Raw genomic sequence first — 16,670 nt, forward strand, 5'->3', positions numbered from 1 at the left:
CTGCACCTAAGGATCTATCAGCCTCACACACTGCCTCCTCGGAATGAGAATGAGTTTACATACTCATGGCCAACACTTCAGTCACCTGCAACAGAAATGGGAAACTCTGACTGTCTTTACAAGGGAATCAGCTTCTTTCAAGAATGCCTTGTGGGATCTTAGCCTCACGCTGCAAAGCAACACAAATGACAAACAATTCAGAGACCTGGACACTGGACCGTGTGTATCTTGAAGATAACTTGAGAAAATCCACACAGACCATTTTTTAGAACCTGTTTTAGTAATAAAGACTAGTTGTATATACAGTGAGATGAAGCCTTAGACACAGCCGCCTTCTCCAGCTTCTTACCTCAGTTGTTACTTTAATTTGCAAGCATGGATGCTTTCAGTTTCTTGCCTCAGAAGCAGTATTCCCAGGAGTATCTCAACTTCCATCATAGCCAAAAAGGGTAATGAATCACCTGTGCCAATAAATTAGCAGAGGCTTCTTGGCATTTTGAGATCAAATTCCCTAAGTCTGCTGTTTACCCCCAAATCACCCACTTGCATTTCTTCCACTTTTTCCTAGGCAGTACAAATAACACATTCAGAGAAGGCTTCTGAACAACTGAATCATTTTATTTACTATTTCATTTATCATAACACACCCTAAGCATCCCCGCTGCCAGTCACGACTGAATATAGTGCACCCACAATAGTCTTCACCAAAAACGCTTTCTTGTCGGATTGTTCACAGGCAAGTAGTATTAATTTATTCCTGGGGAAGGCATTTCAATACGTGTCACTGTTCTGGGCTTCAAACACATCTATTTACTCTCATCTGAAACCAACTGTATGTCATCAAACAACATGAAATAACTACAGAGTTGTTCATTTTTAAACAATTCTATTACCATTGTGTAGCATTTATTCTAGAAAAAAAAAAATCTTTGCACTGTTCCTACTGTTTCTTTCCAGACACTTCCCCTCAGCTTTTCTGCCAAGGTTTCAGAATTCTAAATTGTTTGATAATGTCTTTGAATTGAGGTCAGTTTAAGGCAGTGTCCTAATGGGTTACCATACACTTGGCTAAATGCAACATATTGTCATCTTTATTTAAAGGAGTGCTTAACTGGAATTGAACATAGTTTATCAGACAGAAAATGTGCAGCATCTCATGATGCAAACTGTATTTTCTGACTACTACAGAGGACTTTTAAGTGTAGACCAATAGTGCCTTTAGAATTTTTGTATACACATTTGCATATATTAAAAAATTACAGCCACACACAATCTTTTGTTCACGGAGATGTTTATTTTTGTCTTCAATGTTTGTAGGGAATACGATTTCACTACAAAAGTGTCTCAGAGAAACTCCATTCAAAGTCTAGGCTTAAGAATGAAGGGAAAATATACTTTCAGCTGTACCAGTCCTGAGCAAAGTTTAAAAAAAAAATTTAAAAAAAATCCTCTAGATATAGGAAGCAGCACCAATAAAACCAGAGGGCCTCTTACTGATATCTGCTCATGCTTTCTTTTCTGCTTGAGAATTGGTAAAAACTTAGGTAGGAAGAATTACTTAAATTAGAATGTGGACCCAAGATTCACAGTCCCAATCTCTCACCAAAAACCACACATTCGTTTACAGTCAGAGTTCAGGGCCTCAGTTTTACTTTCCATTAAGTAGTCAGGACTGCTAACAGCAAGACTGTTGCCCCCATGGTGTAACATTTTCTCTTACTTAAATTGATAAATAAATATTTATTTAATATACTTATTTTAATAAATATTTATTTCCTATCAATATCAAGTTCCCGAAAAGTTACATTGTTCTTAGAAGCATACTACTCAGTGCAGTTATAAAACTTCTGATAACATCAGGTCTCAATTCAAGTGGCTTACATTCTGTCTTGTTCTTTCAATGAAAGGATTTCAAGCCATTGGTAACACTCAATACTTAATAACTATTGATATATTTATCCAGGACATTCAGATTCAATCTGACAAAGTAAATACTTCTAAGAGTCTGAACAGAAAAGGCACTTACTCATTTTGGGGAAGACACCTTGCAGGTAAGACTTTTATTTTCAAAGTAACAAGCCCTTTTTCTGACAATAAAATCCTCAAAAACTACTGTTGGATAAACATAAACTGTATGAATAAAACCAACTCATGTACCCCTTCCCAAGGAAGGTAATACTGTCCTTGATCAAGAAACCAAGAAGTGTGAAAGCATCCAGAAATACTCAGAAGCTTTATTCACTTCTGTGTTATTCCAGCAGGCTACCACAGCTGACTAGAAGAAAAAATCTCCTCCAAAGAATGTATGTTTTGCAAACTGAAAGCCTCAGAAATATCTAGACTATTTGTTATTAGATACTTGTATCAGCAGTAAAATATAAGATTCTAGTATGTTATAACCAGGAACATCACCTTGGTTACAACTGATAACCTGTGACTCCATCCAGAGGAGTAAATCTTTTATCAAACTTCCTTTCAATCAAACCATTGCCTCAGTGATGCTCTGTATAAGGCACTTAGTAAATTTTAAGAGCATCTGACAGTGCTGTTGGTAGTTCTGATTTGTTTGTGAGGATGCTCTACCAACGCTTCAAGATTAACGGGCTAAGGTGTGGAATAATCACTGAAAACAGCCATATGAACTACTGGCCACAAAACTCTTCAGAAGCCACATCCATTCTAGTCTGGGTTCTACAACTTTCAACATAAAGTTATCCTTTTTCTAGTAGTCCATAAAAAATTGGGTAGTGTCTAAAATGTACAAGAGGAATTAATTTTGTTCCTGACCAGCTCTTTAATCAAAACTTCTGCCCTTTCAATAAATGACCTGTATCCAAGAGTGGAAAAGTTCATGGTATTTACTATTAAATTCACAAAAACCTACATCTATCTTTAGGCCAAAAATCACTGAACCAACAGGTATCAAGAATTATAAAACAACACATGCCTGTAAGAAGTGTGGGATGCTGCCTACTTCCAATACAGTACACAGAGAAAGGAATACTTTTCTAGGTATTATTCTGAAATACATTTTCTTTGTTCTTCTCCCCACCTTAATTCTCTGTCTTTTTGCTGGACTGAGGGTTTTTGGAGGTGTTTGACATTTGAGAAACAGAAGCTGCCTACTCAGAATTTCTGTAGCAAAACTGAGAAAGAGCTCAGTAACTGTGCATGCTCCTCAGATCTCCTTCTTCAGCTGGCACCAAGAGTGTTTTCTTTCACCTTTCAAAAAAAAAAGCCTCCAGGTTCTGCAAATTACTTGGCAACATTATGCCCCAGCAGTTGGAAAGCATTTTGCTTATTTTTCCATGTTTGGAAGCCTCTCAGCAATAGAATCAGACCATTTGCAGAAATGCAGATATGAAGACCAGTAATTAGCATCCCAGAATGCCAGCTACCTCAGCCAGAATCCTTGAACGGTACAGGATCGGTGTAGGCTTCCTCAGCAAGAATTTGTTTCTATATAATTGACTTACTGAACAAGGACAACAGTGACAAAATTGATAATGACCTCTAACCTCCACATACCATTGTTGGTCTTACAGAAACCAAGATATAGCTGAAGAACTGGAAATAGCAGCCAAGTTCCCCACTTAAAAAAGCAGGCATAATAAATTATTTCAAACTCACTGCATCCACTTATACTATAGATATACTTTAAAAAAAAAAAGGGAGAAGGAATGTGTTTCTTTCAGAGGTCAGAGTAACGATACTCAATACATGTAACCTCAAGATATTTCCCTTGCAGAGATTAATTCACAGCTGAAGGCTGTTACAGTAAGAGATGATCAGTCAGACGGCAGATTTTCTTGCTCAGAGATCTGTGCCATCAGGAACTGGGCTTGGCATTGAAGCATTTTGATTTATTCTGTGCAAAGAAGGATCAGCTTGAAATAGATTATTCATGGATGGTGGTTATATATTAGATGCATATAAATAGCAAATTAGATCTCTGTATTCCCGATGTGGGTATTCAGAAAGTAGAATTGGCCTGACCCCTTGTCTTAACTAACAGATGCTAAGTGACTGAACAACTCCATCCTTTTCTAGCGACAAAGTACCTGCAACTGCCCTTGAACCAAACAGAATTTGTAGTTTGTAGAATCTAGTGAGCTTGGGAAGGGGGTAAAGAGCCAAACTTCATTAGACCTGGTTACATGTATTTCCTTCTTCTGTATACTTCTTCATACAGAAGAAGAAAATTATGAGCACATGCTTAGCAAGTTATCAAAAAATAGATTAATGCTCTCTTTTCCTCAGTTGTCTTCTCAATAACTTCATTGTAAATTAGAGCTCCATTGGTCTAAAGCCACATTTCTTAAAATCTTAAAGTTTAAGGGAGGTTGTTCACTTTGCAAGCACTTTGACTAAGATCACTCAGAGAAGAGTGTAATTAAAAATTACACATTTCCAGGTGGCCCAGATCCAGAAAATGTAGTCCTGAAGGGCTTCCTGCTCTTGACCACTGTCAAGATATGCCATACTTTCCACAAAATAATTAAAATTTTCAAACGATTATTTAAATTATTGTTACTGGAACAAAATTTTGTCTGGAGGTAATTTTCTTTTTAAACATATGGGACAAGGAGTGATTAGATAATGTTACCATTTTGTAATGTAACAAACCCCAAAATGGTACAGCAATCTCTTGTGATCATTCTTAGTAATACTCATTTAAACTATGGAGTATGCTTTTGCCCTTCATCTTCCATGGTTAACTTCTTGAAAGTGCAGCTAAAACTTCCTGTGTCCATTAAACAACGAAAGCAAACAATACTTCTAAAACCACCTCTTAAGTCCACAACTCTTAAAATCTCCTCTGTCAGTGGATAGAGCAAATTCCTTCAGATGACTTATCCGTTTCCCATAATAAACGGGGCAAGATTATTATCAAAAACATCTCCCAAGGGATACAATGGTGGCTCATTTGAATTAATTTTCACTAATACAGTTAAACAACAGCTGTAAACAGCTCCTGCATTACTCAGACTCTAGGATGTGAAACTAATTTATGTTTGCTGCAATTTCTTTGACTGAATCCAATGGTATAGTTTAGGCAGGGAGGGAGATGACACCTGAACCCCATGGCCCTGTTCACAGACATATCACAATCTTCTTGTGTAATGTCTTAGGAAAGTCACTTAAACATCACTTGCTGTTGGATAATACCATTTACTAGCAAGCATGCAGTACCCATTGCTGTTGCACCACTGAGTTCATTCTAGACATTTGTTTGAAGCACTGATTTGTAAATAACTTGTGAAGTACTCTCCTAATTTTAATTTAGTAGTTAAATCTTGTTAATTCTTATTAAAACATGGGTTCTTCTTTAGGTATCAAACTAAACTCAGTATCTGATTGTTGTCTTAGACAAATCTCTTAAGTCTCTTTTAACAGCATCTCCTCTTGTTAAAACTTGGACAGTACAAAAGAAAACCAACTGAACTTCCTCAGTTTGACTGATTTTACTGTACAGCTTTTGCTAGTTTGTGAAGTTGAGCCCTTTCAAATTGAAACTGCTTTGACATAAGTCAGGGCATAATTTCAGGTAAGAAAAACCTTCAAAAGCTCAAACTGTATTTCTAGCACACCCAAATCCTAACATTAAGATAGAAGTATGCATTTGCAAAATACCATATGTGACTGGTCCACTAGCCAAAACCAGCATTAACTTTTTATCTTGCCTATCTTATTCCTGAGTAAGCACAGGCCAAATTTACTACAAACACAGTACTTGCTGCTGCCTTCGGAGAAATTAAATTGAATTTCTAGTTCCATATAGTTTCTGATATTTGAAAGGAAGTATACCCAGACTCCCTAGTAGAGAGCAGAGTCAAATAAAGGCATGTCACAGAAAAACCCAAGCAGATACAGTTAAAGAACCCTGGATGTACATAAAAAGTAGACAATAGACAGTTCCATGCCAAATCCATCCTATATAACAAAAGTATAATAAATCAGCATAATGTGGGAAATTGTCAGGCTTTTGAGACAGGAAAGAAAAATCAAAGAATCCAGGATGCAGAGCCATACACTTGTGTCAAGTTTAGAAGACCTGCCTGAACACTATAGTGAACTGGTGGAAACAAATTATAAAAAGCATTCTATCTTACACAGCTACCTAAGAATGTGCTATCCATAATATTAAAAAAAAGTGTACAAATGATAAAATCAAACCATTTTTGAGATTTTACAATCTACGCCTCAAAACATCAGATATCTAGAGCAACATATAACAGGTTAAAACTTCGGTCGTTGTCTTAATCTTAAGACTTTTAATATCAAGAATTTTAAAATTTTTAATGTAATTTATTTTTTTTACTACTGCTTCTGTTAGAATCAAGATTTTATATGACATAATTTAACCTGCTACTAAGTAGAAAAGCTTTTATCTCCAATATATAGACTGACATTTAGGAAAAAAGTATCATAGTCTACAACTGTGTATTTTTTCTTTTTCTTATACCACCTATAATTAGTTAGGAAGGTAAGAGACTGAATTATTGTACACTTTATCAATGAACTATTTATACTTTGTTTTCCCCCCATTTCTCCCCCCTTTTCCTTTCTGAAACTGGACAATCAATCAGCACATAAAGGAACTCATTTACATGGAACACTATCACACTTGTCTTTGTTGGGTCACCATTTCATGAACAACCCAGGATGTATGGCTGTTGAAGACTGGTGCATATATAGTTTTAACAAATAACAGTTCTTATTCAGAGAACAGTCACAGAGAAAAATAGCTAATCAAAACACATTACAACATTAAATTTTCACTTTTTATAAATGGAGTAAGGATGCTTTTAAATATATTTACAGTTAGAAAAAGGACTTAGGATTACTACAAGTCAAAATTATTTAGAAATTATGAAAGTTCATTTAAATTATAACATTAAGAACATAGTCAAATGCCATATTCTACTTAGAATTTGTCTACTCTGCTGTCAGTATTGTCACAACCCTTTAATCACAAACAGGCAAAAATGATCTTAACTTTGTTTAATGCCAAAACAGGCATCATTGCAATGTAAACACTGGCAATGTAATTGTTCAGTTAAAACTACCACAGCTCAGTTTTTAGATCCTAGCTGATTTGTGTTGTATCTGTGGTTAGAAATTGCTTTTCTATGTCATATTCCATAAAGAACAGTGAGACCTTTCTGCATTCATTTTGGTTATAACCATACTTGTACCACATGTTCAAGATAATTCTCTAGAGACAGTTGAATCATAGTAAAATCCACTCCATCCTTCCTTCCTTCCAAACCAAATGGCTACTTATTTCCGAAGATACAAAGAGACCTCTTGTTGGCAGCGCTGGGTGGTTTATTCACATAAAGTTAAATGAAAATACGTTTCCCATTTAGTGAACTACTGGTAATAGATTATTATTTGTTTGCAAAGAATTCTGAAATGTGTTAGCATTCATTACATTTTAAATTAGAAACACATTTCATAAAACATCTTGCGATGAGATTTGCTATCATTAAACTGCTTACTTTTAAACAGTTTCAGCTCTCTTGTAATCCATTACATCAGTACATTCTGCAAATAGTCCCACCTAAAAATAAAATATAAAAAATAAAGTTGAGAAGCATGTATTTTTCTTTTAAAAACTAGTGTATGTTATTCTGAATACCAGCCCAGCCCCCAAAACATTTAAGAACCTTAAAATGTATTGTTTTACAGATACTAAGATTTGGCCAGGTAACGGCAATGAACAGACATCCTATTTAGTAAGATAAAGCAGAATACATAATAAGCAGGTCAGTAGTTATCCATCTGAAATAGCCTATAATTAACATTTGATGTCTAAAAAGTTTAAACAGCAACACCAAGGAATGAGGTATGTATGTTCTCAGATATCACATCAGACTTTCATTTTATGCAACTAACTGTATTTCACAACTAGCATCTTACAAAATAGAACAGTACCATTGTGCCTGTAGAAGTACTGCATTAAAAACAGAAAAATACATTATTACAAGAAACCACCAAACATCACAATTGTCAGGGGCTACAAAAATCCATTGTTTTAGCTGTTTAAGAAGACATATCATATGTTGGTAATAATCTGGGGCTGGATTCACTACCAAGAAGGTCCATCCAACTTTTACATGGGCTTAAAAATATATTTACTTTGAATGAAAAAGAAAAGAATCACAGGAGTGTAAGTGGACTACCTCACTAAAAGGAGCTAAATGGACTTTTGTACTGAACCTGAATCTATAATTTGAAATCTATACACAGAATGTACGTGTGTATCAAAACACTTATTGGTTGTAAACAAAAATGCAAAATCTGTATTCACAAAAATATTTTATTGGTACTTTTAAATAATACCAGATGGGATTGTAAATAGTTCTGCTCTGTATCAGTATATTGCTAAGTGCATGAATGGTGACAGTTTATGCCATAAAGTAGGGTACTGAGTTTTTCATATGATTTATGACATAATATATTCTAGTAGGCCAAATCACGATTAAAGAAATTGATTCAGGAACAAAAAATTAATAGGATTGTTATTTCCTTATTCTTGTGCAACATCTGATATTCCTGTAATGAAACAATGAAGTGACTATATGACACTAGATAAATTTGGGGCAAAGAAACAGCACTAAGCAGAAATGAGAACTGCACTTCTGTTATTTTTAAAGCTTTTTCAAACTTTCATAATCCCAAATGTTAGTTTTTGCCAAATGCATCATCATCTGAGATTCAATATTTGTTACTCAACATAGAATACCAGTGTACAGTGACCATGTAGTACTTTACCTGAACTGTAAGGTTAACCAATCAATGCTTAGAATGTGTTTTCTATTTTGCTTGTAAACATTACAATAAGTGTTTTAAGTGTGAAAAAATATTGGTAAAACCATCAACATAATTCAGTAACAGTAATCTAGTAAAATGTGTCAAACATTGGCAAAAATTCATACAAATGTTTTATTTAATAACATTTTTCCTATTTTCCACACCAAGTACCAGCAGGTGTTTTTAAGAAGATAATTATTATGAAAATTCTGTTGCAGCAATAGTTGATTAAGTTGATCTTTGACTTGCATACATATAACTATGTTTCACAATTCTCAAGTAATACATATTTAGGCAGCTTGAACTATGTTATAAAAATTTATATTCAGTACATGCCAATAGTAGAGACTCCAAGAGTTGTGTTAGAACTCACTAAACTAAAAGTGAAAATGGACTTACCAATAACACTGCATAATGAACATTCAAACCACATTTTCATGGCACCTTTACACATGAAGATTAAAAAGTTGGTCTGAAAATGCTTTGTAAGCATTTGTAAATTGCATTTAAATTATTGTTTCTACCACTGAATTTTTTTCTTTTCTTAAAACTGCATAAATTATGTTCCAGTCAACATACCAATTGTGCATGAATAGTCTGTCATGAAAATGTGGTAATAGGTGACAGAAGTTCTGTATTTGCATGTTTTGAAGAGACTAAAGAAACTGGAGGAAATAAACTTTAATGAGATTCCCCATTCAGTGATGACGCTTCTCCTCTGGGTGAAGATGATCTGGACATTCCCCTCTCTGTGTTGTCAGAGCTAGAACCACTCTGACTGTGTTGATCTGCAGAAGCAGCACTGGAAGCAGGTGGTGACTTAGTTTTCTCCTTAAAGTCCGTAATTATGACTGTCAGATCTCCAACGGTAACTTCCAAATGCTGAGCACTACTTCGATCCACATTTTTCAATCTTGGCCTAAATAAAGCAAGTAATTGTATTAAACACACATCATCTTATTACCTTGTCTTCCTCCTACTTTTCAGGAGCTCTGGAGAACATACATGTGTATCTAAGACTGCTATGTGCAACAGGTAAATACACTGGAAAACAATGTACCACAAGTATTTATGGTGGAGTGTTTCCTAGTATGTTTTACATTAAAATAGCTGAACATAACACCTTACCTTCTCCTAAGATTAGTTAAAAGCTGACCTTATAAATAATGTAACTGTGCAGCAATATGGATGTGTTGCACATGTTAAGGTTTTTACTTTTAAAAATTCTTTATTGTGGCTATAGGAAGTTATAAATTTGATCCAGAAAAGCATCCATCTCTGCAGCAGCCTTAAGCAACAACAATTCTAAGTAGAGAATGATGTTCAATAATTAAGATGTCTTTTGAATTCAACACCACAGATAGCATTAACTTGCAGCAGGTATTACTTCATTCCAAAACCTCCCTAGGACTGCTAATACATTATTTGAGCTGGAGTTTGTGTTCACAGTGTAAGTCTGGTATTCCTGGCATATGCTGTGATTTAAACTATGCACAGAGGTGAGTATTACTCAGTGTTGATAGGGTAAGTCTCTTCCATCTAATCTTTCAATTGTTTGATTTTACAACAAAAAGAACATCATATTTTTGCTAGTGACAAGCATAAAGTACTTTCAATTAATGACATCACATGTTAGCAGGTGTGCTAACAGCAAAGCCCTAACCTTTACCCTATCATCTGACTTTGTTTGAAGTACAATTGGTTCCCAGTCACTTCAGCTGAAACTCTTTAATGCCTTTCCTCCACTAGAATAGAGACAGGCTTTGACATCTTTTTCCCCTGAGGCTGAAGTAGCATGACTGAAGAATTTAAGAGAAGACTGAAAATCTGCTGCTCTCTAACACAGGAATAGAGAGGAAAATTCAGCATTATCAACCTGCCTAAGTGCCATGCCTGAAGCTTATTAATCACATTGAGCATTCATGCAGATTTTTATGGTTGTTTCCAACAATAATGTACAAGTTTTAAAGCAGAGAAAAGGATATCCTTTTCCCAAAGGATACTGAAGAAATCTGCTTAATCTAATCAAGCATTCTTAACTTGTTATCCTACCTAACGAATCAATTCTGTGAAAAATTTGTCTGTTTGAAGCATTAAAAAGTAGCCTAGTTATTTCAAATAGCAATTCTTGATGCAAATCTCAATACTGGTATTGCTTTAAATTTGAGTTTTTTCAGATGTTCTCCCTCATTCCCTACCTCACTTTTGCAGTTTTAATGTATTCTTGCAATTCAACCATCAGTATTTCAATTTATAACATTTAATTAGCTTAATTAAAACTCACTGTTAACTTCAAGTCCTTCATAACTGAAGTACTGCAGCTGCATGAGGTAAGCTAGTAAATTTGAGTATTACCAAAAAAAAAAAGGAAAGAAAAAAGGACACCTCAGTGTCCTTAATCCTTAAACCATGACTTTCTTAATGACCGTTCTCTCTTGACTCTCGATCTCTCTCCAGTTCTGATCCTGATGATCCTATTTCAGGCACAAGAGAAGCATCTGCTATTTCTCTGCATAACTAATCCCAAAGGATCTTCCTTGGCTGGACTACTCTGGAATGCTTAAAAAAAAAAAAAAAAATCAATAGTTCCTCCCACATTTGATTAGACTACATGCCTTGTAAATGTCTCAGCTTTTTTGGCACAGCATTCTTGCTACAATAACTTTATGCTTAGACTGTGATGATTTAGGGGTTAAACTTGCTGCTTTTGTTTTGCAGTTTGCATCTTCTTTCCACCTGGTCTTACAGTAAGATCAAGGCTTTTACAACTGCTTGTCTGTACTGTAATATTTCATGTTCTCAGTTTCAAGAGTCCAAGGTTTCCTTCAGCATCCCAGATGTAGCACAGAGATTTTTATCACTAGGTAATGTACATGCCTTATCCTGTCACATTAATTTATACCCTAGTTCAGCCCTTCAAAGTTTATTCCAGTTCTGCAAGGATAGCAATGACCATGTTACTTTCCCACTCTTCTGCAGTCTGGTACTGGTTCTCTCTCTCTCCTAATAATTTTGCATGAAGACTAGTCACTCCTGTCCCCTCTCTTTTCCAGAGATTAGTATCATCTGTTTGCCTATCTACAGTTTTGTATGGTGTGAGAAATACATCTGTAACCCTTATCAAAAATACCCAAGTTTTTCTCTCTGTATTCAGGTGGTCTCCATCTTCTGGTCAAAATTACAAACTGCAGGTTTTCTTCACATTTTATAGGCATCCTAAACCGATGAAATTTCACACACAAATATTTAGCCTTATTGTCAAAAGAGTTTGCCACAGCACTTACAGAGTAGTAAAATTGCGGAACATTTTCTTATTTTCTTTTCTAAATTTCTTTACCAATACTGCAAAAGTTTCTAAAAGTTTTACCTGGTTTTCTTATGACTGTTCTTTTTGCTTGTTGTTTCCTTTTCACTTTTTTCCTTTTCTACTTTGTCTTTTTTCTCTTTCTTTGATTGTGTAGGGGGCACGAATTGCTGAGGAACCTGTTGTGCAACCAGCTGAGAGACAGGTCGAGGCTTCCTGTGTGCACAGATATATAGACACACATAATGCTTAGACTTTACAAGTCTCAAACTCTCTATACTTCACTTATTAACAATCACTGTAAAAAGAAATACTGCTAAAACTTATCTTGCTGCTAATACTTCATTAAATAGCATATCAAATTTAAACCCATTACAGCCTTTTGTTTCACTTTAATTTTCAACAAATGAGATTTATTTTTTTTTTCTTTAAGGATTTAGAGACAAGACTGTTCAATGTGCCTTATTCTCCCAGTTGTCATATCCAGACAGAGACCTACATGGAATGAACTCCAAAAGATGAAGCTTCCAGAGGGAATACTTTAGCACCCACTCCCAGCCCTCTCAAATGATGAATGGGTCTGTTTTCAGTGTACTCCAATACAGATGTATACAATCCATATCACAAAAAGGAAAAAGCTGACTTTTCAGGTATTAGAGCTAAAGCCACTGTTAGCCTTACAGAGTAAAACTTAAGTGTTTTCAGCTCAAATTCATTGAAAACAATGACAAATCCTGTTGTATATAATTTTTATCAAGTTTTATCATTTAATCAAGTCTTTATTTTGAGATTTTGGAATTAAGACATTTCAAGTTATGACATATAAAAAAGGTTCTGTGATTCTATTAAGACTTTGAAGATGCAAATTTCTTCTCCAAAAGAATGTTTACCCTGCTAAGTTTTTGTTAGTTCTGTTGTGGGGTGGTTTTTTTTTTTTTAAATAGAAAAAGCACAAGTTATATGCACTGTGATACTCTGAAAATACAAAGCAGTTATTAGAGCAACAGAAGCTATCAGCTCTTACGTATATTTATTTATCCCAACCCAAAGGATCATGCTACTGGCACTTCTTGCTTAGGTGAAGTGACAAGTAAAATAGCAAAAGCAGAAAATCAAGGCAGCTCCCATTAACGAGTTATATCTTCAGTAATGATTGCATGTTACAGAGTGAAAGCCGAGTTACAAGAATCCATAAAGTGTGGGAAACGCAGTTAATATAAACCAGCTGAGATTTCATGAAACTTCACAGCAAGTTCTTAATGAATAAAAGTAAAAATAAAGACTATTAAAAATGTCAACACAATAGAACTTCGGGGTAAAAACTAGACTACTGCATAGCCACTCATGAACTAAGCCCATGCTAACTCATGAAGAGATGAAGATCAGCAATGGATCACTTTGGGAAAACTACCCAGCTTATATCGACAGGTAAATACACGACTACATGCTTTTCAGGAGACCATTGCAACTAGGACCTTAGAAAACACACAGTAGAGTCCAAAAATCACTGAAATTACTCGACATACTACAATTGTTTATATTAACAGAGTACATAGTCCTTTCTTAAGAAAACTTGTCTCAAAACTGTTTTGACCTTTTGTCACAGTAGTTCATAACAAAGCAAGAACCACCAAGGCCTAATTGATGCACAAGCTTATCAATTCAGGTGGAAAACACCTGTGACACAAACAAAGCTGATAATCTGTCTTGAATTGAAGAGTGCTTCAGCAAATAGGGATACAGGGAGTTAATACTTCTAGTGACAGCCAAGTGACAATCACATCATTACTACATAGTGACCTGAGAGAATAATCTGCCATGCTACTTATGAAGTAAGACAGTACTGAACTTCTTGACACAGAATTAATTATTGCCCAGGGCTGTGGACAACACCATGATCATGGAAACTTGTTAAAAAGGGGTAGAGGGAAAAAAATTCTTAGCCACCTATTTTAGGAGTTCTCAATTCACAACAATTTCAGTTCCTGAGGGCAAACTAGATAGTTTCTATTAGAGTACAGCTGGGAAATTAAGCTTAGAACTAAGTCCTAGGTTTAGAACTTCTGTTTCTAGTACCATAAAACAAATGAGGCTGACAAAAAATATCTTTGCCAGAAGGAACAGAAGTCAGTTAAGACAAAAAAAAACCCCACAGAGAAATCATGTTTGAGAAGATGCACTAAAAATTAATCAAGAGGTTCTATGTGATTTTGCTGTGACAAGGAATTCTACTCAGTTATTTTATTCGTCCTTATTAAACATCCATCTTTTTGTTGTCAATTATTTCTATAACTGTCTATTAGTTATAGCTATGTTCTAGAAGTTATTATCTGGTTTGTCACTTCCAGATTTCTTAAATGAGGTGTTCAATGTTTCTGTATTAAAAAAAATTGAGAAAAAAATAAATTCACATCTCTCAAAACTAAGAGTGTCTTTCAAACATTCAATTTTTTTTTTCCCCCAGGTACTCAAAAGAGGCTACTGAACTGCAACCACACACTTTGCAAGCCATGCAGGCTTCAGGAAATAACTTTACCACTTATGAAGCTTTAACCTGATAGAATTGTTCATGATTTAGCAGTAGCTAAATCAAGTGTTGTCATTTAAGTATGAAGGAATTAATACTGCAAGAAAGCCTTCTCTGAGAAGCTAAATGTAAGAAAAACTATTCCTGTAACAGGAAATTGATTTTGATGATTTGCCAAAATACAACATTTTAAATTACTGGTTTTCAAAACTAGTTCGTTAAAGACTCCCTGTAATAGGCTGCAACAGATTAAGTAGATACAGAAAATGTTAACACTGCCTTTTATTTCGTTAATATATTATGGTAATTTGCTTTTTGAGCATATTCAAAAGCACCTGAGCTAACTGGTGTTTAGAAAGAAGCTCTACAAACTTCTGCATTATGATTACAAGTATTTTTGCCTCTAACACTGGGAGTGACTTTACAACTGAGCAATCCAGAACTACAGGCAGAAACATTCATAAATACAATACGTATTGCTTAGTCAGCCCCTCAAAACTTTGTATTTTTATCTAATAATCTCACTTCAGTCATTTTAAGTGGAACACTAATCAAGAGGCATACACTATTACAAAAGATAAGAGCTATCAATTCTTTCCAACAGAGGTGAACTTTATGGTTTAGGCCCTAAGCACTGCAGCCGTACTAACAAACTGGTTTACTGAGCTTCCAAGAGATCACTACACATCACAGCTCCAAATATTATGCCTCTCCTTCTCTATCACTTAGTTTTGCTTTGCAGTCAGTGTTACCTTTCTTCTAAGTTAAGATCAGCCATACTCCTAACCTACATTTCTATTCCAACCTCATCCATTATGGTTTTATTAATTATCTAATTCTAATGTTGCTTTCAAGGTCCTGCATACAGACATACACTTCGTACTCTCCTTTAAAAAACAAGGAAAACTAAAATTTTTGTTTTTTAAAACACCAACAGACAGTAATACAAACATTCAAGGATATAGCTTGTCTTCCCTACAATTCCCATTAATGCTAAACGACAAGGATGTCATCATTTTAACTCTATTCTCCTTGTTGCAGGATGTGACTACATTTTATCTTACAGGATTTGATCTAGCTGCTGGTTTAGAGGGTATATTTACAAAGGCTGCAGAGACTTGTCCATTTAGTTTTTCTGTGCAGAAACTCATTCAACACTGATGCTCTCAAAGGGAGCAAATATTTAATACTGAGAAGGCTGGACTAGTTTTCGTTGTTGGCATTCTTTAAAAAAAAAAAGCTTTCTAGCATAGCAATTTGCATGTCTAGAGATGAAAAATACTCATTCAAGTATACACGCAGTGCACTAGACCAAATGATATCTGGAACTTTTGCCCCAAGTCATTTCCCTCCCCCAGAGCTCAACACAATACCTTCCTGCTCATAAGTCATTCCGGACATCTTGCAGCAGTACATGCTTCCTTAATTTCCCTCACCTGCTATTCACCAATAATCTGTGTAAAAAGATTTTTTATCAATTTGATATGGTGAATAACTTGGTCTCATTACAACAAAGCAGGACTGTTTTGAAAATAGAAATAAACAAAAAAGTGTCTATGTACAATACTAATAATCAACATATGCAGCAGAAGTACAGTAAACTCTGTTGCCTGAGTTGTGCACCAAACATGCAGACAACCAAACTGGCTTAATGCTGAGGCATCTTGGGGTCTGGCTGAATTTATTTAATTTATACAGAACACAACTACATTTGCACAGTGCTGCTGCTGCTACAGCCATTACAAGCCCATAAAGCAGTCTAATGTCTCCTGCACTACTCAGAGTATGAGCTCAAATTCTGACAGACCTGAGCTAGTTATCTGTCAAACAAGCTCTAGGGTCCATCCACTACAGTCTGTAAACAAAGAGCGTGATGTGGACAACTGTGACAGTTTTTCCATGAACCAACCCCAAATCTACCTACATCTCAAGTGACTCCTGCATCAGCATGATGCATCCCTGTGTGCAGGGTTCAGAGAAGATCCATTCATTTTGGTGCTGCATATCCTGAACATGCAA

General features: G+C 35.3%; 1 protein-coding gene across 2 annotated transcripts in view; it reads right to left on the minus strand.

Moving 5' to 3' along the window:
* Window positions 1-597: 597 nt before the first annotated feature.
* YAF2 (YY1 associated factor 2) overlaps window positions 598-16,670 on the minus strand; it is a 34,909-nt gene continuing 18,836 nt past the window's right edge. Inside the window, exons 3-5 of one of the 2 annotated variants that reach the window (XR_012629184.1) lie at window positions 12,188-12,340; window positions 9,400-9,739; window positions 598-7,567 (exon numbers count right to left, since the gene is read on the minus strand). Coding sequence is in view for 1 of the 2 variants with exons in the window: in XM_074870375.1 (XP_074726476.1) it covers window positions 9,502-9,739; window positions 12,188-12,340 (391 nt within the window). In the remaining variant the exon portion in view is untranslated. Of the gene's footprint in view, window positions 9,740-12,187; window positions 12,341-16,670 lie in introns of both variants that reach the window. The other variant, XM_074870375.1, reaches the window with a different exon arrangement.

This window comes from Strix uralensis, chromosome 5 (assembly GCF_047716275.1).
Source record: "Strix uralensis isolate ZFMK-TIS-50842 chromosome 5, bStrUra1, whole genome shotgun sequence".
Classification (NCBI taxonomy): Eukaryota; Metazoa; Chordata; class Aves; order Strigiformes; family Strigidae; genus Strix; species Strix uralensis.